The sequence below is a fragment of the Labrus mixtus genome, chromosome 1 (genome assembly GCF_963584025.1).
Source record: "Labrus mixtus chromosome 1, fLabMix1.1, whole genome shotgun sequence".
NCBI lineage: Eukaryota > Metazoa > Chordata > Actinopteri > Labriformes > Labridae > Labrus > Labrus mixtus.
This window is the reverse complement of record NC_083612.1, coordinates 11,250,574-11,277,401: the sequence shown is the minus strand read 5'-3', so window position 1 is coordinate 11,277,401 and position 26,828 is coordinate 11,250,574. Positions and strand designations below refer to the sequence as shown.

The following is a 26,828-nucleotide window of genomic DNA, read 5'->3' as shown; positions in this document are numbered from 1 at the left end:
GGCCCAGTTCTACGAGGATGCAAAAGGTTGCCTTGCACCTTCATTATACATACACAGGATACACATTTAGATTTTTTGGTCGATTAATGCAATCATAAATGGCTGGAATTACATTTAAAATAGTTAGATTTTGTTGTTACAGTTTTTTCTCATAAAGTATTTCAACATGTAAACCCAAACAAACACAAACGAATCTGAAGTGCAACATAAGTGTTTGTCAAATTGTATCTATCACAACAGATGTAGATACCTGTTGTCACGGTATCAAGTGTCAGGGTGCAAAGCTTGATCTAAAAATGTAACTGACTAAAAATAAACTGATTAAACCGGATTGAAACAGGTTTCAGAGGTCAGCTCTGGTCTCCACTCGTCCTGTTTAGTCTCAGTCTTTTTGTCATTCACATTTTTAGATAAGGTATTAAATGTTACTCGGTTTAGGAGTACTGTGCAGAAATATAAGCTGTAAACTTAATGTAAAGGTGTTTCAAACATCCGGATGATACCTGTTGAACAACTGTTTGTATATACTGTCTTAAATAAACAAGTTATCAGAGACCTACTCCACCTACACGTCGGTTTATCATTGATTTATTTCTGCAGAGAATAAAGTATTTCCTCAATGGGTGACACATTCTGGTTTTGGCATGAATACTTCATATATTAAACTAATCATTAATGTTCAATGTCAGACACATCTAAGTATTAGGAGCAGTCATGAAACAAATAAAACAGTGAAATACATTTCAAATTAACAGAGAATACAGAAAATTGTAAAATAACATTTGAAAGTCAAATAAAAATTGTTGGGTGCTTGTGGAATATCCATGTGCAGCCATTAAAAGAAAAGACAAAAGTATAAAATCCCAGTACTCTGGGGTCACATGTTGCTCTGGTTTTGGATGCGTGTTAGCGTTTGTGAAAAATAAATATTGCAGATATTTCAACTAATGAAGATAAAGTAGCAAAACAGAACATGACAAATCTCTTAAGGACTCAATAAAACGACAGAGATGTCATGATGACAAGTAGGTAGGGGTGACAGGGATTTTAGGCCCCATGAAAATAAAAATATTTAGAAAATATCAATATTCTAATCTGTTGGTATAATCCGTATCTTTTCTCCACCATACAGCAACCCTGACGAGGAGTCATTTAAATGAGATAGAAAACAATTAAATGTTCGTAACTGGTAGCCTTTAAAAAATCGGATTTTCTTGTCCATTTAATACAGGTATACAGAATGGATATTCATTCAACTTTGCAGGGAGAATCGGATGATTGCTCGCATGATATTACATTTTTATATCAAATAATCACAACACTATTTCTTAGGAAGCTCGCTTTTTAGATATTTGGGGCTGATGACAGAGGTGACTGTTTGCAACAGTAGATGGTAGTAATACTCTAGTTTCTTGAATCTGCTATAAAGGATATGAACCGAAGAAGACAAATGGACCAATGACAAGCAGCCATGCCCAAACGCGGAAGTGTCCAACACGGAAGTAATATTTAGAATTTTGACGCATGCATCTACACCTTGAGCTCTGCCTGCTACTTTAAAACACAGAGTTAAAGTCCAGGCGTTAATATTATCAGGTGTCACAGCAGACTGAGGTGTTTGTGCGTGTTTGGAGCATGTATATGGCGTCCGGAGGAGAAGCAGTGTTCCGGGCGGTGGAGACGCCTCTGCTGTGTCTCGGTGCTCTGACCGCGGCCTGGCTGTCTGTGTGCTCCGTGTGCCGGCTGCTGTCCGGGATCAGGGTGTGGGTGCTGGGGAACGGACGGCTCGTGTCCCCCGTCATACTGGGCAAATGGGCAGGTGAGGAAAACTACTTAGTAATTAAAAAAAAAAAAAACTTTAATACGTTTGTCTCAACTGAAATACACAAGTGCATTTGCAAAATAAGACGAACGAAGACAATTATATTGAAGAAATATAAATTAAAGATAAATAATCCTTTCCAAATATCTAACCGGAATTAATATGTTGAATTTTTGTTTTTGTTTTTTGTGCATGGAGATGGATTTGGTTTCGCACAAAGTTGAACTCACATTAATTAGTAAGAGCAGCAAAACAACACGGTAATGAATGAGCTTACAATACATGACTTTGTCTGTCATCATCATCCTCCTACACAAAGCAGGACAAGCATCATATTGTTAGCATCAACAAAGATATCCTGGAGCAGCAACTCAGTCAGACATCAGCATGAATATCATCCTTTACACGATGCAATCCTTACAACGTGTATGTAGTGTGTAGCCTATGTAGTCTATTTGTTTTTTGCTTTTTTATTAAATCAGTCTCACATTTATACATATAAGCCCAAGTTATTTTGTGTCACAGTGAATATAAAACATAGGCATAACATAAGACTGTTCACTGACCTCTTCTGGTTGAAAAATATAAATATATTGTTGCATCTCCAGACCCACATTTGGCATGCATGTACATGCAGCATTATGTACCTTATCTAACCATGTACTGATCTCCAGTGAGCAAAATACCTCAATGTCGTTAATTTTAGCAAACAACACTTCTTTATTAAAAAGCCTTTAAACATTGCATTCATTTTTATAAAACTCTGTGGTCAGAGATGAACAAACACGTCTTTTATCAGTTAGATAACGGGCCATTGAGCGACGCAGGCATGCAAGCTCCTCTGTCTGAGGACGTGCATTTCATCATCTGTAGAACTGTCAGTATGACTTCTAATGCATCTGTATTTAGACAGCCTTCATCACAACTTAACAAAGTATACTACACCCGCTCACAAAGTAGTTTGGCATTAGACTCACCTTCCATTTGAGATTAAATACGACGTTTAATACATTATGAATGTTTCATGTTAATGCGTCTTATTGGGAGGAGTTTCTAATGTTGTACTACCCGCCTGACTACACCTTCAGAAACAAACGTTTAGTTGACCTGATTTACAACAATGTCATTAACTTTGAATGCATCATGTACATAACAAAGGAATCATTTAGGGCAGAGCTGTTGTGTTGAATTGCATTAGATTGAGCAGTTGTGCTAAAGTGAGCGATACATGTATAATACAAGAAGACCCAGTTTATTTGCATTCTTGCCATAAAAAAAGCAGCGCCGTGCTGTGCTGTTTCAATAACTTAATAGTTCATACTTGTGATTGTCTGTGTCTGCAGACGACAGCGTTAGTCTCTGCTGCATTAGGCAGGAAATAAGGACTTGGCAGGAAATGATCAGCTCCTCGTCATCGGACGTAAATGCTTGCAAAGCTTGTGATTGGATTATGGCTGGAGGAGGGTGATTGTCAAATCCGGCTCTGACTGCTGTCCATCTGTGCAGCCTGCTCTCAGTCTGAAACCTTGACGTTTGAACAGACTGCTGGGATTGCGTCGACGTCAGATGGTCTGATGTGCAAAGTTCACCTCGTAATACACAAACGGTCAGAGGTCAGATATGAGAAGTTTTCTAAAAGACAGACAAGATTATGCTAGAAGGAAGGATGTACAAAAAAGTGCTCTGGATTCAGTGATATTGCACTGCAACCCACAAAGAAATCACAAGATAAAAATCCATTTTGGAGTAAATTTGTCTTGCATATTTTTAAGCAGTCCTTCATTATTTTGCACGCACTTTTTATCCTATTACTTGCACACATTGCTCCTCAGTATTCATCATTTGATTCCGAGCCTCTATTCACAGTGTCATGTGCAGTCACAGCCGCATCAGTCTGCTAGAGGAACCCAAGTGTTTTTTTTTTTTCAGGTTGCAGAGCTGCAGTTGCCTTTTGATCTTTTTGGCGTGCAGCTAAAAATGGAAGTGCAGCGTCACGCGGGGTGTTTATTTTTGGATCACACATGCAAAGTGATTCAGAATACCCAACGAGGCGAAGGAGCCCCCGTTAGCCTCTGCTGCCGCTTTCATTCACAAACTTTGTCCCAGTGAAGTGGACTTGATTGAGAGGACGGCCGGATTATGTAACCAGGAACTGGAGTCCATTCATAAATGTGATGTAAGAATGTCAGGATTCCGGTTCAACGAGTCTAACGTTGTGTGAGAGTAAGAAAGTGAGAGAAAGTAGAAGAAGAAGAAGAAGAAGAAGAAGTCCGTGGTTGTTTAACAGACAACCATTGTAATGGCATCGTAATCAGAGGCATTCAGCTGATGTTTGACTTTTCACACTGACTGATATTTCTTACAATCCAACTTCAGGCTTTGGAACGATGAAAGTAAACGTTTTTTGCAAATTATGTTTTTAATGAATTTTTCATTTTAAATATGAATATTACATCAAATGAATAAAGGTACACGGATATGAGCTTAACACCTTTAAATACAAACTATTGAGCATTGTAGCTAGCTTCCTCCTTTTGAATTGGGCTGTGAGGTTAGGGTTAGCCTTTATGTTGCACATATCAGCATGTAAAGCTCGAGCATATTCGCTAATCCAACACATGAAATTATATTCAAATATTATAAAAGTAAATGCATATAGAGTTGTCCCAATTCTTCTTGTTAAGTGAATGTGCATTATTGTACCTTTTTTATATTAGGGCTGCAGCTAATGCAGTAAATAGTGACACATTGCAGCAAAGGGCCAAGGTCGGATTTGAACCCACTGCGATGAGGACTGTAGCCTCTGTTCAAGGCGCGCATAACATAACCGCTAGGCTATCCAGCGACAAATGTGTGTCTTGTTATTTCTCAAGGTCAAAGAAAGAAAGTCAGTACGTAAAAAAAAAAAAGACTTTTCATTTCACAAATATGAGATAACGTTAGAAGTTGATAATTCCTCAATATGCCGTATGAGCGAAATATGTTCTTTATTCCCCGTCCTTCACTTGTGTCTAACAAAACAATGACGCTGGCTAACATCTCCACCATCCAAAGAGCAAAGCATAGCGTGAGACTATCACGAGAACACCTAGCCAGTCTCACCTACTTCTTCAGAAGACAGCACCTCCGAAAATAGCATCTTGTTTTATTTGACTGAAGGGAACATGCACTCAGCTGTAAAAGCTTCTTTTTCTTTTTTTCTTTTTTTTTGTTCTGACTGCAAAAACAGTTCATTCTTAAAACAGCTAAAAATAACCCGGCCTATGTTTTCTTCATCACAGTGCCTGCAGACTCTCCATCGCTTCCCCTCCTCTTCCCTGTGCTATTTTTAGTTGCCCCCAGGATCCCCCATGTTCGTGTTTGTCATTCTCTCTCTCCTCTCTCCTCTCTCCTCCCCCTCTCCCTTCTGTTTGGCTCGGCTGCAGCCCCGGAGGATGCTCGGCACCTCGGCATCATCTGTACTCAGGAAGATCACACAAAAGAGTAGATGGGTACAGCAAAGGGCAGACAGACCAACGAGGAGGAATGAATAATGTTGAAATAGTATGGTCACAACGTCTGCTTAAAATAAACAATATTTTCTCTGCAGGGATATTTGTGTTTAGACATTGTGGCAACAGCACAAAGAGCTTGTTATGAAAAACATCCTATCAGGTGTGTATTGCTCAGTGATATAGAAAAAATACCACATCAACAATATTAAACATGGTTTATTCTGTGTTTATAGAAGCTTAAAATGTAAACAAAATCAAGCTGTGCATCAAAACAAGCGATAAGATAGAGATGTTGAACTTATACGGCATCAACGCTGACACTGACCTTATTTAGAGGATCAGGTATCAGGCCGTTATTTGACCAGTTCCAGTGGCGGTTGTAGATTCTGTTGGGGTCCAGGGCAAAAATCAATTGGGGGGGGGGTGACAGATGTCAGATGTGGTCCTCTTAGGGAGGTTTCCTACTGTCATTGCAAAAATTTGCACATTGTGGATCGCTGCTTTAGTTTAAATTTTGTCAGCCCTCTGGGGCCCCCTACTGGTCTGGGGCCTCCAAGCAGTTGCCTGCCTTGCCTGTTGACAAGCAGCACCTCTGACCAGTTCACATTAAAAAAAAAACAAAAAAAACTTCTCGAATCAATGTCATTATTCTCCCGTTGCCATAGCAACCCATGGCCTCCTGATTTTTTTCCTTCCTAGATGAAAGTGAGTCTTGTGCAAGCTGTGAGTTGTAAAGTTCTAAATGTTCTAAAATGGGTGAACAGAGAAAGTATTTGGATTGGCACATTTGTGCTGTAAATAAAAGACCAAGCGAGATTATACCAATATTTTTTATTCAGTATACTCAACATATGGCAACTGCCAAAAAATACATCACAGTTCTTAAACGTATTTCAGTGGAGAGGACTTCTAAACAAAACAAAGAGGGAGAAAAAAGTCGAACCTTGCTCACTCCTTCCAATCATTCATTTTCAGTCTATGGAGGGAAATCTACTTTTGAGTTAAAAATTGTCAGGGTGATAGATGCCAAAGTTTGTGTGTGTTAATGTCTTCTTCATTTCTAACTTAGAGTTTTTTTTTATTTTAAGCCTTTAACCTTTATTCTGATAGGACAGAGTAGGAAGTTGGGAGAGAGAGAGGGGAAAGGAGCCGCAGGTCGGACTACAGCCTCTGTACATGGGGTGCGACCTAACCGCTAGGCCATCTACACTCCTATAACTTAGTGGTCTGATCTTTATTTGACTTTGATTGAAGGTCTTTTTTGGGGGGGATTTATTTTTGTGCCTTTTAATTTGAGAGACAGGACAGTGAATAGAGTTAGAAATCAGGGAGAGAGAGAGAGTGGGGAATCACATGCGGGAAAGGAGCCACAGGTCAGATTCCAACCTGGGCCGCCCGCTTGAAGGACTACAGCCTCCATACATGGGGCGCGCACACTAACCACTGCGCCACCAGCGACCTGACTAGAGTATATATTTTTTTTAATACGATCTCAGCCCGTCGGTTCACTATATGTAGTACTCAATGAGCCTACGAGTCTAAAGGCCCCTCTAGCGGACCCTATAGTCTTTACAGCTCACTGCATCAATCCAGAGTGATTGCAGTGTGACCAAACAGACGCACTATTGTTCCAATCTTAAGTGTACTTACGTAGGTCAGAACAGCGATATAAAAGCCTCCCGAAACAACAAGAATTATTGCACGCATCTGACCCCGATAACACAAGATGCAAAGCAACACATAACTTTACAAAAGGATAAGTTCAATGATGTCTTTTGAGCCGGGCGTCACAGGCTACACAGGGACATGTTGTATTGGCCTGACGCTCCATCCCACTCCTCTTCCACTTATTGTTATATTTAGCCAGAGGTGTGATGAATAGTTCCTCTGAAAGATGGCAGTCGCTATAAATAGACTCCTGCTGCTGCTGCTGTTTGTGCCAGGCAGTTCCAGGGCATCCGCTCGCTCGACTGCCACCGATGACAGAGAGGACCTAACTTTCCTGCTCCCTCCCTCTTCCTCTCTCTCTCTCTCTCTCTCTATCCTCGTCCTTAGTCACCTCGGCTGCTCTCCCATGTTCCTCGTCCTGCAGAACATCTGGCTGCACTGACATTCAGGCCTTTACCCATAACAGACCATTTTTTTCTATTTTTCTAAAGCTCTCCAAGCATCTGGATTCTTCACCTGTCAGTCAAACTGTCCACTACCCTGACAGCTTTATCACCCCATTATGTTGTTTATAACGCCCTGTAGGTGGCGCTCTTTGTCTTTTTTTCATCATTGTTTGCTAACATTGCTTAGTATTTCCAGTGCTCAAATTTGTTTTCCTTGATTATGGGGCTTCTTCTACACTTCAAACCAAGGAAAAACAATGAGAATGGTTATTACTTTAACACACACACGGCAGGAAATATTCCACCCTGGTTGCAGATTTATTAAATATATTTATTTATGTAAAGAAAAAGCCATTCAGCTCGAGCTAATGAAGCACATTTCAGATTAAAGTGAGCTCTGTCTTTGAGGCAGCAGCGCTAACAAAAAGCAGGAAGTTCTGTTTAATCTGTGCCTATTGCCACAAGTTAAAGGCTTATTAGAGATTTACTCTGAACGTGTGGATATTTTCTCTTCGTCTTGTTTTGTAAATGCCCAGGGGGAAGTGTGCAGTCACCCCCGGTACACATACTTATGTCCAATTATATCCTCAGCTTTGTACGCTTTGGAAAAGGCTCCTTATTACCAATATAAGAAAACACAAAAGGACAACCTCTTTTTGTCCGTTTAATTAACCATACATTCTATATCTTTTTATGTTTTTAATATTTGACTTGTATACGTCCTGCTGCTCTAATTGTGTCTCGGTCTGTTTCTCCCTTCAGTCGTGACGGGGGCCACTGATGGGATTGGGAAAGCCTACGCTGAGGAGGTAAGAAATGTTCACTCTCCTGACCTGAATCATAGAGTGCCACAAGAGAGAGAGAGAGAGAGAGAGAGGGGGGAGGGATTTGGTGTTTGTCTCTCATTCTCTGTCAGACTCAGTTAATTTTCCATAAACATGTTGGTTTGTCTTTGTGATTTCAGTGTGCCTGTTGGATATATTGTTTAGTTTTAGTTTTTTTATTTCTGTTTATTTTCTTCTCCCTTCTCTGATATCGGGAGTCTTTGCAATTAAGTTTATTCAGATCAAACTAAATCAATTCATTATTTTATTTTTTTAAGGTTTACTTTTGGCATTTTATGTCTTTATTTAGAGACGGGACAGAGGATAGAGTCAGAAATCAGGGAGAGAGAGAGAATAAGGAAAGGCATGCGGGAAAGGAGCCACAGGTTGGATTCAAACCCAGGCCGTCCGTTTGGAGGACCACAGTCTCTGTATATGGGGCGTCCACGCTAACCACTAGGCCCCACTAGACTCTTTATTAACTTAAAGTATCCGTTTAGCAACTATACTATATTTAACTTGAGTATGCTGATTGGGTACCAAATGCTCTCTCACAAGGATAAGCCTAAAATAAAAACCTTTTCCAAATGTTTCCTTTTAAGAAAACGTTCAGACAGACACTCACACATGTTTGCTTTGCGCTTGCAGTTTGATGTGTTGATGTGAGTGCACACACTTGCCAGACCACATACTCAAAAAAAAAAATGACACTGAAAGACCTGTCAACTGAATGTGCAAATGTTAAAGCAAACCACAGACATCAAACAAATGTCAAAGCTGAAAGACCGAGGATTACAGTGACTCAGTGACTGGATTATTTCAGGACAATCTTTCAAATTACCAACACAGAAATTCGAGGTAAACACTGTATTTAAAAGAGATGTCTTTTTTTAGGGCCCTTTTGCCTTTTATTAGATAGGACAGCTGAAGAGAGACAGGAAATGTTTGGATAGGATAGAGTGGGGGAAGACATGCAGCAAAGGGCCGAGGTAGGATTCAAACCTACGGTCGCTTTGACGAGGACTATAGCCTCTGTAGACGGGGTACGGGACATAACCGCTCGGCTGTCTGTGCTCCGAATAAATTAGATTTCCATAAACACACTTTATAAATCCGTCTCACAATGTTATCTACAAACCTCTTGAAACAAATTCACCTGGGTGGAGTTCTGAATATTCAAGTACTTGGGGAAGAAATTTTGAACAGCTGATAATCAGAAGATATTCACAACAGAAGAAAGAAGATAGACACTCCAGACCAAAGTACTGACTTACATCACCACGCCTGTGTGCATTAAGTGTCTCTTTATCCAATGTGTGTTTGCAGCTTGCCCGCAGAGGCTTTTCCATCGTGCTGATCAGCCGCTCTCAGGAGAAGCTGGACGATGTGTCCAAGGCGATCGGTGAGTGTTATGTCTTTATATTCGATATTTTTATAGATTTTTCAAAATGCACTGTAAATAGAGGGGGGGGGGGTGTTGACTGGAATTAGTGAAGTGAAGAGGTTTGTGGAGACGTTTCATCTCGATATAAATTGATTTGCCCCATCAGTTGAGCTTATTTCAGGTTTTACAGTCAGAGGAAATCAACAGTAGCTGTGGTCCAAGAAGTGCAAAAGACTAGTAAACCGTTTAAAGAAGACCGTCACCAGGCTGGAATTCAGTCTTGATAACACACCATTTATCCCTCATAGGAAATGTTGTATCCATATTGCTCTGTGAGACAGTCTCACAGGGCCGAATTGACAAACAAATGAAGGAGATTGCATTGAATTGCACGTTTTCCACAACTGATCTTTCTAAAGAGAGGAGCAGCAGCTGCACTCTGATGCTTTCGGTTATGAGGCAGTAAAGCCTCCTACTGGAGCTGAAAGTGAATCTGTCCAATTAAATGAAAGCTTCCTCTTGAGGGAGGGATATCCTCATTGATGAAGAAGGATTTTATTTCCCCTCTGCTCTTCCCTTTCCAAGTGACTGTTAGTTAGCAGCAGGGCCGTCTCCCCCCCCCCCCCCCCAGTGTCAGTCAGTGTGGTGGTGACTGCAAGGTTATCTAGCACGATGGCTGAGGAAGGAGGGAAGAAAGGAGCGAGGAAACCGTGTTGGACAGAGGCATCGTGGTGATAAAGGAAAGCTCTTCTGCTGTTTGGTATTATTTGGGATTAAGGAGAGATGTTACAAACAGAGAGGCTTGAAGTGGAACAAACTTTAATATTTGCTAATTAATCACTCAGCATATTGCCCTAATGTCTACTTAGCAGTTTTGGCCATTTTTAAATTCTTTACAAAAAGGAGTGCTGACTATTTCTGATGTTTTGGTTTCTAAAAATGTATAAACAAAGTCTCTTTCTGTTCCTGCCCTCAGCCAGTAAATGTGGTGTGGAGACCAAAACCATCGCAGCCGACTTCAGCGCTGTGGATATCTACTCTAAGATTGAAGACGCACTCAAAGGACTGGAGATTGGAGTTTTGGGTAAGCGTTGCAGCAGATGCTTCGGCCCCTTCTCTTTTCATAGAATTTAATTAGAGGCCATACAAAACGTGAATTCCAGTCTGAATCATCGAGGGTCTGCAGATATAAAGAATGTTGTACAATCACAACAATGATAAACAGACTTCAGGTAACCATGGAGGTTCATGACATCCTGGCTTCTTCTGCCCTTCTAAATATAGAAGGAGGAGTTCTGGGTTACCGTGCAGCAGCCGCTCAGGCCAGCGTACTTTTCATCCACTTGAATAAAACGAAGAAGATTAAAAATGCAGACTCGATCCGAGGCCTACAGACGTCAGGAATGTTGGATAATGCACTTTTCATGTTGTCATGGAGGTTAAGTTAGCTCGTCTTTTTCAGCCCTTTGCTGCCCTCCTAAGACTAGGAAGAGGAATAACACTCCACATATCAACATAGAATCAGAGTGTTGTGTTTTCTTTCTTTTGTCACCAGTGAACAACGTGGGAATTTCTTATTCTTACCCTGAATTCTTCCTCAACGTCCCCAATCTGGATTCTGTAAGTTGAAGATTTTTTCTATGTGCCATGAATGTATAAATTATTCTATTATACAGACAGATTCAGAATGAAATGGTAGTACAACATTGTACAGTATTGTAATTATTAGAAGTGGTAACAACAGCACACCCTATACCATCTAGTTCACGTCCTTCTGTTTTGTTTCTTTAATTATTTCAATAAAGTTTAGATTTCAAAAGGTTCAAGTTCAGATTCTTTATTGTGCCACAAGGGGAAATTAGTTTTGCATCAGGAGCACACAGGAGACAACACATAGAAGGACAACATCAGCGTAAAATCCAAATGAAAGCAACGTTAAAAAAAATCAGTCAAGAGCCCAAACCAAGATGGAAGCGTTTACTAAGATATGTAAAGTACAATGTTGAGGTGTGCAAATGGGCAGTGTAAGTGTAAAAAAATAAAACTTCAGCCCCGTGTCCACCTAAAGTTTTTCTCTGAGCGGCAGCATCGTTTTTCAGTTGTTTAGAGAGTGTTTGCAGCAGCAGTCAGACGCCTGGAGGAAAACCACAGAGCCCAGTGTCTTTTTTTCTAAGTGCTCCGAGCACTCAAGTCGAAAATCTTTAAACTTTTCAGAAAAGCCATATTGACGTCACGGTGCTCTCTTCCAAATGTATGGTATTCTCCGTATTTTTGCCGCCTACTGATCCTGTCTTGTACCCACATCCTCTTTGCTCCGTGTCTGATCGGTAAATAAACAATCTCAAATAAAAAGCGTGCAGTAAAAAGTAACGGAGCCGTGTCGGTCACACAGCGGCCGCTGTCAACAGACTGTTGTCATAGAGACAGTATGGACGTGCAGCGCTTTCTTCTCAGCGCTTCGTTCAAGCGCTCCCGAGTGCACAGCCAGCGCTTTTCTGCCTGAAAAAAGGCCAGGTGGACACAGGGCCAAAGGGCTAATTGCTATTTAATATATGAAATGCAATGGGGCCAAATGAGACCTGCAGTCTTTCAGTGCAGATAGAGTTAGGAAAAATCAAACTGTATTATTTTGGTCAGCTGAGTAAGACCTCATCAGATACTGAAAAATATTTGTAATGGATTTCTTAATATTATTTAATAATTTCTTAAAAATGGCAACAAGTAGCAAATCCCAAATGATGCAAAAAACCTGGTGCAACAGCAGCAGACGTGGAGAGAAGTCATGAACTCAGCAAAGACACACTGTGGTGAAATGGTGAGCTTTACTGTTCAGAAGTTCACTTTTTAAGACACTGTGTGCACACTGTGTGCACTGTTTCATTTTACAGTTAGAAGAGATTATTGCAGAAGTGAAATTATTGTTCTTCAGGGTTTAGAGCTTTTCAGACACTTCAGAAGAAATCTGTCCCTCAGAAAAAAACTAAACAAAGGGCGACATCTTTAATACCAGCAGTTTATACTTAATGGATAAAACTGTCAACAAGATGAGTGAATGCACAAACACACAATATGCTAATAATGTCGTCATGCTCCTCCTCTTCTTCTTCTTCTTCTTCTTCTTCTTTCAGTTCATCGACACCATGATCAACATCAACATAATGTCAGTGTGTCAGGTGAGTGCACTTCTTTTAAACTCTGATATCATGAAGGCCTTTGACGCTGATCAACGGAATAAGGTCTCGTCTAAAGTCACACTTAGTTTTTGCATTTTCACTTCAGTGAGATATAGAGTAGAAGTATCTCTTTGGGTAATTACAAACCTGATAGCCCAGCTGTCACTTGAAGGGACTTCACTTTCTTTTTTTCCACGTTTGTTTCAAAAGAATACAAAAGCTCAAGAGCTGTAAATGCTCTGGTATTTGTTTTCACACACGCACTCAGGAAAATGAGTCGAGTGTGCTGCCTCTGAGATCTCGCTTGTTCTCCTGTGCACTTCTAGGGGTGCTTTCACTGTCAGGCGGGAGGGGAGGGGTTTAAAGAGACATGGGGGGGGGGGGGGAAGCCACAGAAAGTGGACGACGCAACAGAGTCTGATGCTATGATGACAGTTCTTGCCTTTACAGCAATGCTACATGTAATCAGGGCTGGGAATCTTTGGGGTGTCTCACGATTCGATTTTGATTCTTGTCGTCCCGGTTCGATTCAGAATCTAATTTTGATTCCAACCGGTTCTGGATTCATGATTAAAAAGTCTAGATTTGGAATTTATGAATCTATTTAAAATATCAGAAGATAAGAATCTCGATTTTTACATAAATTGACTTTTTTCCCACCTCTACATATAATGTATCAACAAATAATTTGTAAAGAATATTCCTGTAAGAAGAAAAGAGTAAGAAAGGCCTCACTATGTGCACGTCTTTGCTCTGGTGGCGTGATATAATCGTCTACAGCTGTGAGTATTTCTGGGTGTTACCTGCTGTGCTACCCATCAGCTCACCCTGACTTAACACAGAATCTCACTAAGAGACTGGCAGGAAGAAGTCTTGGAGGAAAATCATCCGCTATCATTTGTGTTCACACTAGATGCTCACAAACATTTTACGACATTTTCAGGAATGTGTGTGTGTGTGTGTGAAAACACCAAAGTACTCCTCTGCTGTCAGCTCAGAGACCTCCAGGAGATGTTTGTTGAATCATTCTTTAAGTCTGCTCAACACGACTTCTTGTGTTTGTTGTATGTTCCACTGTGATGTCTCGGTTGCCTGTTGTGTAGTTAAGTTTGCCCAAGTGGGTTAAAAAGGCTGAGATCCACTGTCAGACAGTCTCATCGGCTAATAAAGAGTGCTAACACACACACACACACACACACACACACACACACACACGACTGCACACACAGCACTGCGTAGTGACATAAAGCACAGTAAGTCACTTCCGTCCCTCTCCTCCATGTTCAGCATCTCCCTGAGCAACAGCTAAAGTCCACCCACTCTCTTAGCGCTTAATTTATGTCATTCAATATTTCTTTAAACTGCTCCCTCTGCTATCATTATCATTTCCTCTCTCTCTCTCTCTCTCTTTGTCTTCACTCCACACGCATCCCACATACACGCACACACACACTCAAACACGTTTAAAAGAAAAGTGAATGCACACCTCCGCACACTTGTCCACAACCCACACTCTTTTAGAGACTCTTTTTGTCGCTCCAACGCTTTTACTCTGTTTCTAACACTTCTCGCCTCCTCTCTCTCTCTCTCTCTCTCTCTTTAATTGTTTTTTTTCCAGATGACTCGTCTTGTTCTACCTGGGATGGTGGAGAGGTAAGTTTGTCTGACTTTAGCAGTAAGTGGCTTTTTAATACATCATGGTCGTCTGTGACTCTTCAGTAATTACCGGCAGCATGAAGGCATTAATCAGCACACATGGCTGGATGAATAATAGTTAATATTATTTAAAAAAGATGCAAGCACAGGAGCGCTTCCTGGACGCAGAATGAGTTAGTTTGAGGGGATCTGTGGCTAGTAATACATGTAGAAATCACAGGGACAAATACAATTAGCTCTTTTCAAAACAATCAAATTATTTATTTTTAGGTGCATGGTCTTTAAACAAACTCTCATAGGTTTTAGTATGAGTAACAAGCCTTTTTCAGGAACTCACACAGATCCAACAAGCCCTTTTCGTAGAACAAAAGAATCTCTTGCATGTATCATCTTTGATTTTTTTTTTAAAGTACATCCTACTGGTTCAGGGTTTTTATGTCTGTCGTCTTTTCTCATGGAAGAAAGGATATATATTTACTTCTGCCAGTCTCCAAGATACGGGTCTATACAGGGTTCCTTGATGGTCTTAAAAGATGTTAAGGTCTAGAAAATATCCACAAATTTTTCCCCATTTTGTGATTTTAGGAAACCTAGAAACTAAGGAGACTCAAAATAAGTTTGAATACTGAAGTGTTGCCAATGTGTTTGTGCAGTTTAGACAGGTTGTAGCAGCTTTCAATAATAAAGACATGATATGACCCAATTTTGGATGCCTAGGTCGTTTACTTTTGTTGCAACAAGCATCAATATCATTTGAGTTTTACTAGTATCATATCAAAGTTTGAAATTCTGGTATTGTGACAACCGTAGTGTTTTTTATTTCTCCCTATATCTCTGAAACGGGGTACCAAGTTACTTGCAACCAATCATATTCAGAAGTCTCATATTTACTTGGATAGAGTCCACAAGTGTGCTATTTTATTTCAGTTTAAATAAACATCTTCTAGGTCAGCGATGAAGTGCCAAAGGTCTACAGAGTAGAGTTAGGTTAAAGCTTTGAATAACGGAGCAACATTTAACTCAACAATGGGGAAAAAAACGTAGCACAACAGCCAGTACAGCAAGAGAAGGCTGTCCACTGAGAGTGTTTATCAGAGAAGCTACCAAGAGGCGCATAGTATGTCTTGAGGAGCTGAAAAGATCCACAGCTCAGTTGGAGAATCTTTCCACAGGAAAACTATTAGCCATGCTCTTCACAAATCTCCCCTTTATGGACGAGTGGGGAGAGGAGAGCTGCCTCTGAAAGAACACCATAGTTAATCCTTTTTGGAGTTTGCCACAAGCCGTTCGGGGACAAAGCAAATGTGTGGAAGAGGGGACTCTGGCCACATGAGACCTTTTTTTTTTCCCCCCGGTTGCAAAATATTATGTGTGGCAAAACCCAACACTTCACATCACCCTGAGCACACAGTCCCTTCAGTGAAACACGGTGGCTTCAGAGGCATCATGCTGTGTGGATGCTTTTAATCAGCAGGTCCTCTCAATCGGGTCTTTAGGGCAAGATGGATGGAGCCAAACACAGAGGCTTGAGACTCGGGCAGAGATTCACCTTTTCAGAAGAACATTGAAGCCAAGCATAAAGACGGATTGATTGACTGTATATCAATCAATCAAACTTTATTTATATAGCACCTTTCAGACAAATGAAATTGCAGTTCAAAGTGCATTACAAGAGTGCAGAAAACTTATTGACGAAAAAGTAGTTTATAAAATCATTGAGAGACTAATGCACACCATTAAGAATTTAAAAAATATATAAAAATGGAAAAATAGAATACGACACATAAAAGCAATAAGATATTAAAATTAATACACAGGAGAAGAATATTTAAAATTGTAGTAGGATAAAAAAGACAATACAATGATGTTAAGATTTGAATTGATATAAAGCACTATATAAAAGCCAGACTGAATAAATGAGTTTTAAGATTGCGTTTACAAATCTCAATATTCTCGGCTCCTCTCAGACCCTCAGGAAGGTTGTTCCACAGTCTCGGAGTTGTTCCACAGTCTATGTGAACCCAAACAAGCCACATCTTTCGCTCGGACTTCCCGCGGAGTTTCTTCTGCTAGAACCCTCGTATTTTCACCCCAGCAAATCCAAGTGAGCTGATGTGAGAACGCAGCAGGATATTCTGCGGATAATTTACCTGGAGCGAGTTGGAGGGGGGGAGTTATATTTCTATACTGTGACACCTGCAGGTGTATAGTGAGTGTGTATGCACACACAAACGCTACGATCTCTTTGCATGTAATTAAACGGCTGCATTAGGTCTTTTGTTGACATGTGATTCCGTTAGACTACACATAGCATTGATACAAAAGCAAATATTGTCATTTTAGCGGCGTATAGAGGACTGTGTTGCTTCGTCCGCAACTTCCGCGTCTTTTTTTTTTTAACCCCTCCCGTCTGACAGGGATAGTCTCCAGCTTTAAGGAGCATATGTGATCAGCCAGGTCAGGAGCAGTCCTCCTGAAATGATCTAGATATTTTCAGGAGTGCATATGTGAAAACGCCATAACAGACTCGATCCAGTCTAGTGGGCGACAAATTTCAGCCTCTCGGCGTGAACAACTGTTAGAGACATAACCCTTAAAGCCTTGTTTCTATAATGAAGCCTTGTAAGAGTATTTTTATTGAGTTTTGTTATGCTGCAGTGTTTCTCAAATTCTCAAATCAGTTTTCAATTGTGACACCATATCGTTTCTTTTTACTATTGAAGGAAAATATAAATTCCTCTGCTCAGACAGCACAAGAACAAGTGTAGTGATGTTATAATAATAGCTTTGATGAATACAAATTAGGCCCCTGCTTAAATGCAGAATATTAAAAGTCCTATATACCATTACAGTTTAAAAAAAAATGAATCACAATATTTGTGCTTGTTTACAGTGACACACATTTTGGGAGAGCATTAAGTCGTGCAGGGGGCGCTCCACTGTGCCTACATGTCGACCTGTTTTTAAGGGTTTTAGTTTAATGACTCGGTAGGCTGTGAAACTGAATTGTCCTTCTGTGATTACTAAAGCTGTCTGAATCTAAAGTTGTAATAATACATTTACTGGAACCGCAGCAAAATGCAGTTTTTTACCGTGTGATGACTCTGCAGGGGGGATTGATTCTTGTGCATTCAACAGATGTCTGCCTTTCTGTCTTATTTACTGTTTGCATTAACATTAACAATATGCACCTGCTAAGCATAATGCATCTGGGTTAATCAAACTGTTACTATCCCAGTTAAATCAAGTATTTTATGTCACCATGCAAAGAGTGAAAGGGGAGTAAACACTACTGCAAGGCACTGTCCTCCCATTAAAAGGCAAAGGTGTTTTATTCCATGTCCTCCTTTTCTCTCTTTCTTTGTTTTTATTCAGTGTAAAAACATTTAATTTGTGTTTACAGGAAGAAGGGGGCCATCCTCAACATCTCCTCTGCCAGTGGGATGTACCCTGTTCCTCTCCTCACCGTCTACTCTGCCTCCAAGGTAACATCAGTGCAACGCTTTACGACATTTTCATCCAGTGTCTCCAGCATCATAAACAGTTTACACCTCGCCATATGCTGCGATCCACGAGGAGAAAAGACCCTTGTCTTTGTTCTGGTGTTGTGAATTATTCTGTCTAATATCCCAACATACACTGAGGCGAAACGTATCTTCTGGTGACAAAAGATGTTCAACATTTATTTTGTTGTTGGGATAAAGGGGAGGGATGGTCTTTTTTCATATTTGCCGTTTTTATTGTTGAATATAAATAAGTGGGTGACTAACTCAGGTCCCGAGGTAGTGCTCCAATTAAAACTGTTTATAGGAGCATGTGGCATCATAATGTTTTATAACCGTCTCATGTGAGTTTGTGAGCTTAAAAACAGCCTGCTGTTCACAGTTTTAGCTGATTAATTTGCCTTGGTCTTCAATACTGGGTCATAGTTATGCACTAAATCCTGGTTTATGCTGCGGAAGTTTAAAAGTGCTGCTCGAAATCCATCCTTGGAAACCTTTAGTCTAATGCTCGATTTAACGATCTCAGTTCATTACCAGTGACGATAACAGGAGTTAAAGAACTTTGCACATGAACTCTGTTACGAACGGGCTCAAAGGAGGGTATCACACATGAAACAAGGTTTTAAAGGAAGTTACTTTATTTTTAAATGAACTCTTAAAACAATCATGATTATGTAAATCTGACAAATCAGTCATGAATGCAATGTATGGATGAGTGTAGTGCGAGCAGCAAACCTCCGGTCTGGAGAAATGAAGCCAATGCGGAAGTGCAAAATCCTGCAGTTCATCGAGTGTCCACTAGAGGCTGGCTCCAGGAACACAGGAAGTCAAATACACACCACAGACGTTTTTACCGCAGAAATAAACATGTTTACAGCCTGGTACAAAAAACAAAATTGCTCTGATTAGTTATTGTCATCACTGGCACACACTGTACGGGAGGGTGAATTTAAAAAAAAGGCTCAGTTTTGATTTTGAAAACGATACATGTTATCCAAAGTTAGGCGCGTAGCTGACATGAGTGACAGGTGGGCGTGATGTAACTGTTCGTCAAGAGGCTTAAAACCCACCTCTGCTCCAGTTCTCAGTCTGTCGTTAGGTTGGCTGACAGTTAGGCTGAGACAGGATTTCCAACATGGCGGCTGCTGCTGATGAGCCTCCAGAGCCCGCCCCCCCCCCTGCATGAACAGATGGGTGACGTCACTGCAGGCTTCGGCCATGAATATTCACAGTCTATGGTGTAGTGTCATGAAGTGCAAACAAAACCAAAGCAGCTGGTGAAGGCCTGCGAGGAAGAGAGGAGAGAGAGATGTCAGAGTGGAAGCCACTTAAATAAGCCAAGGCCTGATGGACTCTGGTGTACACAGTTCGCTGATGTCCTTCCTGACTCCGCCTTCTGTCTGCCAAGACACGAAGCTAATCCAACCAAAGACATGCAGACAGATGGCGGGACGTCACAACTCTCTTTTGAAAGATCTTTGGCCTCTTTTATCTCACCATTATGTTAGTTTTGACCTGACGTTTTCTTCTACAGGCATTTGTGGACTTCTTTTCAAGAGGACTTCAAGCTGAATACAAGAACAAAGGCATCATTATTCAGGTGAATCATTAATCAAACAACATTATTATTATATTATACAACATTAAGTAATTATGCTACAAGACCACTAGGTTAAATGTGCTTCAAAAAGTAGTTATAAATATATTTTTGTAGCTCTTGAATATGTTTAGTCTGATCACTGCCAAAACGCCACCAAGCTTGAAATATTGTTTTTTAATCGTTTAGCTTATGTGTTCTTCTTTCCCCCCTCAGAGTGTTCTGCCATTTTTTGTTGTAACCAAGCTGAGTAAAATCCGCCGGGCTACGTTTGACAAGCCCAGCCCAGAGCGCTACGTTTCAGCCGAGCTCAACACCGTGGGGCTGCAGACTCAGACCAATGGCTACCTGCCCCATGCCGTTATGGTAAGTCTTGGTATGTAAAGCTGGAGGAGAGAACAAGGAGAAGATCTTTTGTCAAGAGTCGACTTCTGCAAGAAGTTGATGTTAATTACCTCATAACTGAAAGAACTAAAAAATGATGGACAAGGAGTCGGCTATTACCCTTTTTTTTTTTTTTTTAGCTGAACATAGTTTGAAAAGATCCATCAATCATCTCACGCTCTTGTTCCAGAGCTGCAGAAGGTAAAACACATTTAAGATGGCAGCAGAAAAGGTTCATGTAACTATTTCTTTAAAAAATAGAATTATGTTCTCTTTCAATATGAGAAAACATCATTGAATATCTAAATATTTAAGCTTTTTTTTACTTCAATACCTGACAGTGTCTTTCCATTGCTAACAATGTTTTTCTGTTGGCATCAGATTCTTACTGAGGACCGTCACGTGTTTGTCATTTAAAAGTGACAACTAATATAAGAATGAGTCATGATCTGCTGCTCGTGCCTCAGTCAGTTGGAACCTAGAATCCTGCTGAAAGCCAAGTCTTCCTCTGCATATTGTCCTTTTTATATAATCAGCATGAAGAATTGAGATACAGCTTCAGTGTCGGGCCGTCAGTACGGGAGTGAGTGGAAAGAAACATAACAGTGTTACCACTCTGACACACACGTGTTTCTCAGTACAAGAGACTCTGTATATACTGAACACTCTGTACAGTCTGTAAAGCTTAAAGTTTGATACAGGTGCATTAGATGTGTCCCAAACAGAATTTCATATTATTCATTCTCATGTGACTTCACATCGGGAATGTAGTACGATCTAAAATCTTAGTACGCAACTTTGTGTATGAGATAAATACCCTGATGTATATTAGATCGGCCAGAAGTTTTAAGTATGAAACGGGAGCATACTGGTCGTACAAACCCCCCCACCCCCCACAATGCACTGCCTCCCTCAGACTATCCAATTGCAGAGCTCACCAGCCAGCCAATTAGAGACTTAAAATAGAAGTATCACGCTGAAATACATTTTACATGTTGAAAATGATATTAAAATGACTAGGTAGTTGTTTTATTATTGAACGTTTGCATATTATTGTTGAATTATATTTATAGACCGATGGTCGCGCTAGCTTGGTGCTAGCACATCGAACAGATCACATGACCGGTATTTTAGTATGTTGCTAACTGCACACTAACAGCCGGATTAGTATGCTGTATGTAGTATATGTATTTTGAGTATGTAGTATATGGTTTCGGACACAGCCTTTGTATCATATCATCTTGTGTTGTATTTGTAAACCTCCTGAAATGTGTGCATAGGATGGACGTACGTTTTATAGGTCTGTCCATCTATTATCTTTACCGCTTTTACCTCGGCTGGAGCTGATCCCAGCTGTCATGGGGCGAGAGGCGCGGTTACACTCTGGTCGCCAGAAAATCAAAGGGCTGACATGTAGAGACAGACACACCTACGGGCAATTTTTAGAGTTACCATTTAATCCAGCGAGCATGTCTATGGACTTTGGGAGAAAGCTGGATTACCCGGACAGAACCCACCCAAGCCCGGGGAGAACATGCAAACTCCACACTGAAGGGCCCTCCCTGTAATGCGGGAGATTCAAACCAAAAACCGTCCCGCTGTGAGGAAACCGCTCTAACCAGTGCACCACCGCGCAGCCAAATTTTATAATGACATGTGAAATTTCAATTGGAACTTCTTATTCTTAAAAATGCTTGTCTCTTAACGTCATTGTTAAAAGGCTTTTGTGGATTTGGGTTTAAAGGACCAAAACCTCCTCAGGCTGTAATGTCAATATATTCAAAAGAGCTGCCTACCTGCTCATCTCCATTGACTTAATTAATATTGTGTCAACAGTAGCTGAAGCATCTGTCACATGATAAACCTCCTCTGAAATAATGGAGTGGGATGCTCCACTACCTTTCACTATTGTCTGCGTCCTCTCGCTGTAATTACTCCGAAATGAGGCATTCTTCATTGATGCAGAGGTTACAAAGAGCAGCAGAGTCTTTTTCTCCCTCCAGCTCCTCCATGTTGTGTCCGATGCTGTTGTTATGCGACCTGAATATCAATATTCATGTTTATTGATAAACATACACAGAACAACACCCTCCCATTACAGCGTGAAGGTGGTCAATAAATCCCATTCAGCCCTTTGTTGATCCTGTGCAGTTTTTACATAAATACAGCAGAGATCATGCCTTTCGTCAGCCCCCTGTATTTCACTATATACCACAAGCTGCAGACAGTTAAGTGTGTGTGCTCTGATTATCTGATAATCTCCCTTCAGTCGTGCAGCACAGCTCTGCCGCGTCTCCGAGTAATAATTGGGACTGCAGTAAAGCTGCGAACCCTCTTACGTGCTCACAAACAACAACAATAGATGTTCTGTCATCTCGGCTGGAGTCAATTAGTTAACATATTTCTCGGCCGCACAATAAAGATGTCGTCTTAAATGGCTTACGATAAAAAAAAAACAGTTAAGTGAGGGGTGCTTCACATAAAGCTACAAGCTCATATGTGCATTTAAGTAGTGGGAAACATTTCACACCAATTCATCCTGCTGATGGGTCTGCTATGAAAATGCCATCGACCAACCAGGTAGCATAAATGTTATGTAGTTATGATAAAAGATAGTAAGACTCATATTTTTCAACCAGACAGGTGTGGCCTTAAAGCAGAGTATCTATCCACAGGAAATGTTTGATAAAAATCGATTATCTTTAACAATTTTACCTTGGTTTAAATGAAGCATGGTCTTACGATTGTTTTAAGGTTTATTTTGAGGCCCTTTATGGCCTTATTTTAGAGATAGGATGAAGGAGTCATACACTGGGGAGAGAGGGGGACGCCGGTAGCCTAGTGGTTAGTGCGCACGCCCGATGTAAGGAGGCTATAGTCCTCCAAGCGGGCGTCAAATCCGCCCTGTGGCCCCTTTCCCGCATGTCATTCCCCACTCTCTCTCTCTCTCCCTGATTTCCGACTCTGTCCACTGTCCTATCTCTAAATAAATGCATAGAGAATTAATCTTTAAAAAAAAAAGAAAAGAAACTGGTGAGAGAGAGCGAGCAGGAAAGGAGCCACGAGTCAGATTTGAACCCGGGCCGCCAGTTTGGAGGACTATAGCCTCCGAACATAGAGGCTCCGCACACCAACCACCAGGCCCCCAACAATCTTAAGATTTAAAGTCATTTGGCACATAGCATGACAAGAAAGCATTTAGGGAGAAAAGTATTGGGAGATATTAACGTAATTGGATAGTAAGTCAATGAAAAGAATCATTTATGATGCTTCATAAAACTGCTCTTTATTTAAGGAGTGAATTAAACACAGCAGGGGGGGTCTCCTCGGCTGTTAGAGCTGCCACGCTATTGTCTGCGAAGCTGTCGAGTCAAAGCCGACTTAATGGACGTTATGGGTGAAGCAGAAAAGATTTCATTGCTGTAATTTGAACTGCCTCCTTGTGCACAATATCTAAAAATGAGATGCAAATGTGGTGAATGTTTCCTGCAGGATACGTTAACCACATTGTAGATTTGACTTAAGTCTTTACAGAGAGTAAGCATGTTTTCCTTTTAGTTTCCTAAAGACTGTTGGATGTCAAAATGTGAAGATGCTGTAGAGACTTTTAAACCCCGTCTGTGTGGCATTAAAATGAACAACACAATCATCTGAATTTTCCTTTCCTTTGCTCGCCACAGTTGTTGCTCCTGTGGGCTGGACATTAATAATGAATGCTAATCTGTTATTTGTAAATGCCACCAGCTGACCATGTAATTTCCCTCTGTAGGGCTGGGTGACTACAGCTCTGCTCCCTGCCAAGATCCTCAACAGCTACATGATGGGGATGGGTTTGTCCCAACGCGCTCGTTACCTCAAGAAGCAAAAGCAGGGATAGATGGATGTGCCGCAGCAGACAGAGGAGGAGGGGGACGAGGGGGGAGACCAGCTGTGTTAACGACTCATCGGACTACCATCATCATCACGGACCAAGAGGAGGAAGTGTGACAGTTTCTGGGCAACCACCCTTTACACGCTCCCAGTTATAGATGAGGCCAAACTGGCCCCAGTTGCCGCCACATGTTTTCCATCCGAAGCAGTTGAGTGAAAAATGCCGAACAAAAGTGGTGGTCCTCATTGAGTGATCAGCTTTAATGAACGGAACACTAACATGGAAACTCAAAAGAATCCCAACAGCCTGCAAAACATCATAGAAACTGAAACCTAAACGGTGATGGCGAAATATAATTAAGATCTCTGAGGTTGTCCTCTTTATGTTTGAGCCTCCTGTGAGTATGTGAACCAGCTTTTTGGGCTATTTTGACTGGCTTAAAGCTATTTAGCAGCACACTGTAGTTTTATGATTTACTTAATGCTAACACTTTCTAAAGAACTTAAAACAATCACTTACAGGCTGAATGCTTTTTCTTCTGTGTGATCAGAGCTATCTCATCTCGTCTTTCTGTTGGATTTTTGTTTCTGCGACATTTTCTTATCAGAAGGTTTGAAGCGCTCCGTTATTTACCTTTTCTTTTTCTTCAGAACCCACTTCAAATCTTTGCCTTTTAACTTCATTTGTTCCTCCCCAGTATTAGTGCGGTGGTGAAAGGGAGAGCGTGTGTAATCGAACCAAACTACTAACATGATCATTAGGAAAAGGGAGAGGTTGGTGGTAGAAAATCAAAATGTATGTTTTTGTCACTTGCTTAATTCTTTCATCAGATTCATTGTTGCGACCGGCGTTGTGGTCTGGTATGGATTTCTGTCACATTCCAGTCAAATATTCCTGGAAAAAAAAATGAGTATGTGGTTTGTTTATGTGTTTGTGCGCGTGCTGAAATAAGTCCATAAAATGTACATTGATCTCAGTTTGCTCACTTGTGTAATTGGATCGAATGTCAAACCAAACCATTGAAGCTTTGTTTAAAATCTCCAATACTTTTAATGTTTGACTTTCTCTGTGTGGGTTTTGTTGACTCGGTTGTGTTCGTTCAGAATGTCAAATAGAAGTCTCGCTTCATCAGCTTTAAGTTCTACTGTTTACTCTAAATGGAAAGTTTGTACTTGACATTTCACACACACTAAACTGTTAAAGTGAAAGGGGACCAACATCAGTTTTTGAGGCCGGTGCTTCTCTCAAGGGTAATGGTATTAAGATATCTGTCTGGGGGTGAAAGCAGAGCAAACTAGAACCATTAGTATGTACTGACTTTAGAAAACTGCTTTGCATTTGTCCTTGCAGCCGTCAATAAATATCCGTTTCAATAACTTCATCCGCTCATTTGTGTGTTCCAGCTTCATGTGCTCTGTCTCACCTTTCTTGTCACTTGTGTTTTAAATCACATCGGAGTAAAATTAAGTGCATGGAGGGGGACCAATTGTAGCCAACATCCATGAAAAAGGTTCTAACAAGGGACAATTGTGGTTAAAACATCTTTAATGTCTGTAAATCTCCATCTGTGTCGAGTTCGATCTGTCTTAAACCTTTCTGTAAAAGGTCCACAAACTCTTCTGTGTCATTAAAATGCTTCATATATACCCGTATCTTATGTGACATCCTTTTACAACCTTCAAATCAGCTCCGATTACCTCCCTTCGTGATTGAAACCATTATTCGTCATTTTCACAGTCCATGCAAAATGTGTTGCTTTTTTTCACGTCCTGCCTCTTCCCTCCCAAACATCGCTGTCCGGTTCCCATGCCAACAGTTTCTGGGAGATTATTCCGGCGCACCAGTATGGGAGCTGCGGAAATGTGTCATCGCCGAGGATGTAGGAGGGGAGAGTGTGTGGAGGGATGCCCAAAGGAAGAAACGAGTGGGTTGCAGGGATGTATATATATGAAGAGGAGCTCAGTGGTGATCACAGTCCTCTCTGCCTGCTCAGAGTAACCGAGTGATTTTGCAGAAGGGTTTCAGAAGAGAGCACATTGAGAGAAAAACAGGATCTCTTTAATCATCCTTCATCAAGCTGAACCCTCAGGACTGATTTTTAAACCGCTCTTTCTGACTGAAAATTGCATTTTTTGCAGATTATTGTCATTTTTTTGGGGACAGCTGATCAGCTATCAGTGATCCCATATCCGTGCTCCTCTAGAGCTTCAGTGTCTCCAGCTTTCGCGTCCTTACATTTGGGCCACCGTTCACCAGCATGGCGACCAGCATGGACACGCTCCCTGCCCATCTGCTGCCTTTGGTGATGGAGGAGTTCCCCCAGTCTCTGGCCACAGCTTGTGTCTGCAGGGCCGGGCAACGCGAGCCCCGCCTTCGGTGCGTACAGTGTGGCATCATCGAGGAGGAGGAGGAGGACTGCTCCACCCTGGAGGAGGACCAGGCCCAGCGGTCTTTCCTCCAGACCGTGGAGAGCCTGAGGAGGAGCACCAGATGAGCTCCTCCAGAGGAATTTTCTAGCATGAAAAACTGTGACGTGATTGACCTATTTGGCTTCCCTGCAACCAGTGTGGGTACCAACAGATGTCGACAGTATTGCCGGATGTAGTCTGTCCTGACTCCCAACCCTTCTGATGGTGGTGATATTCTGGTGAAAGTGTTGCTACTGGTGGATACCATATATGGCAACGGATGAGTCTGCACTGACATTGAAGACTTTCGATGGAGTGAAAGTGCTTGCAAAAACTCTAGTTTGCATAATTATTTTACCTTTATTTTTGAAGTACATATTCTTTATTGTGCAATGATTTTCTGCAAAGCATAGCTTGTATCATTCACATGACTGCATTTATTTTTCTTCATGTACATTTTGGATGCTGCAAAGATTTTAAAATTTCAATATAAAGCTCTTGTTCTAACATACTTTTGTGGTGTGTGTCTCTCTATAATTACAATACCTCCATATGACGTCAGATACTCTTATCATTCTGCTCTAAATCTAACACTGGA

General features: G+C 41.0%; 2 protein-coding genes across 3 annotated transcripts in view; one reads left to right on the top strand and one right to left on the bottom strand.

Moving 5' to 3' along the window:
• Window positions 1-26,828, bottom strand: part of traf6 (TNF receptor-associated factor 6) — a 400,050-nt gene that overhangs the window by 40,932 nt on the left and 332,290 nt on the right. The gene's annotated exons all lie outside the window — the stretch shown is intronic.
• Window positions 1,589-25,468, top strand: hsd17b12b (hydroxysteroid (17-beta) dehydrogenase 12b). 2 transcript variants are annotated; one of them, XM_061062997.1, is made up of 11 exons: window positions 1,589-1,819; window positions 8,193-8,239; window positions 9,581-9,656; window positions 10,615-10,722; window positions 11,194-11,258; window positions 12,767-12,811; window positions 14,430-14,464; window positions 17,871-17,952; window positions 19,505-19,570; window positions 19,784-19,943; window positions 23,721-25,468. In XM_061062997.1, the coding sequence occupies exons 1-11, from the start codon at window positions 1,636-1,638 to the stop codon at window positions 23,936-23,938; spliced, it is 1,086 nt and encodes a 361-aa protein (XP_060918980.1). In that variant the 5' UTR covers window positions 1,589-1,635; the 3' UTR covers window positions 23,939-25,468. The 2 variants fall into 2 exon arrangements, with proteins under 2 accessions (XP_060918980.1, XP_060919059.1); XM_061063076.1 differs by having other exon boundaries at window positions 1,590-1,819; window positions 19,784-19,933.

What these genes read in the sequence shown, in the direction of transcription:
- hsd17b12b (XM_061062997.1), top strand. Translation starts at nt 1,636, where the DNA reads ATGTATATGGCGTCCGGAGGAGAAGCAGTGTTCCGGGCGGTGGAGACG. An exon ending in CTACCTGGGATGGTGGAGAG is followed by an intron (nt 14,465 to 17,870) that starts GTAAGTTTGTCT and finishes TTGTGTTTACAG; the next exon opens with GAAGAAGGGGGCCATCCTCA. An exon ending in ACAAAGGCATCATTATTCAG is followed by an intron (nt 19,571 to 19,783) that starts GTGAATCATTAA and finishes TTCCCCCCTCAG; the next exon opens with AGTGTTCTGCCATTTTTTGT.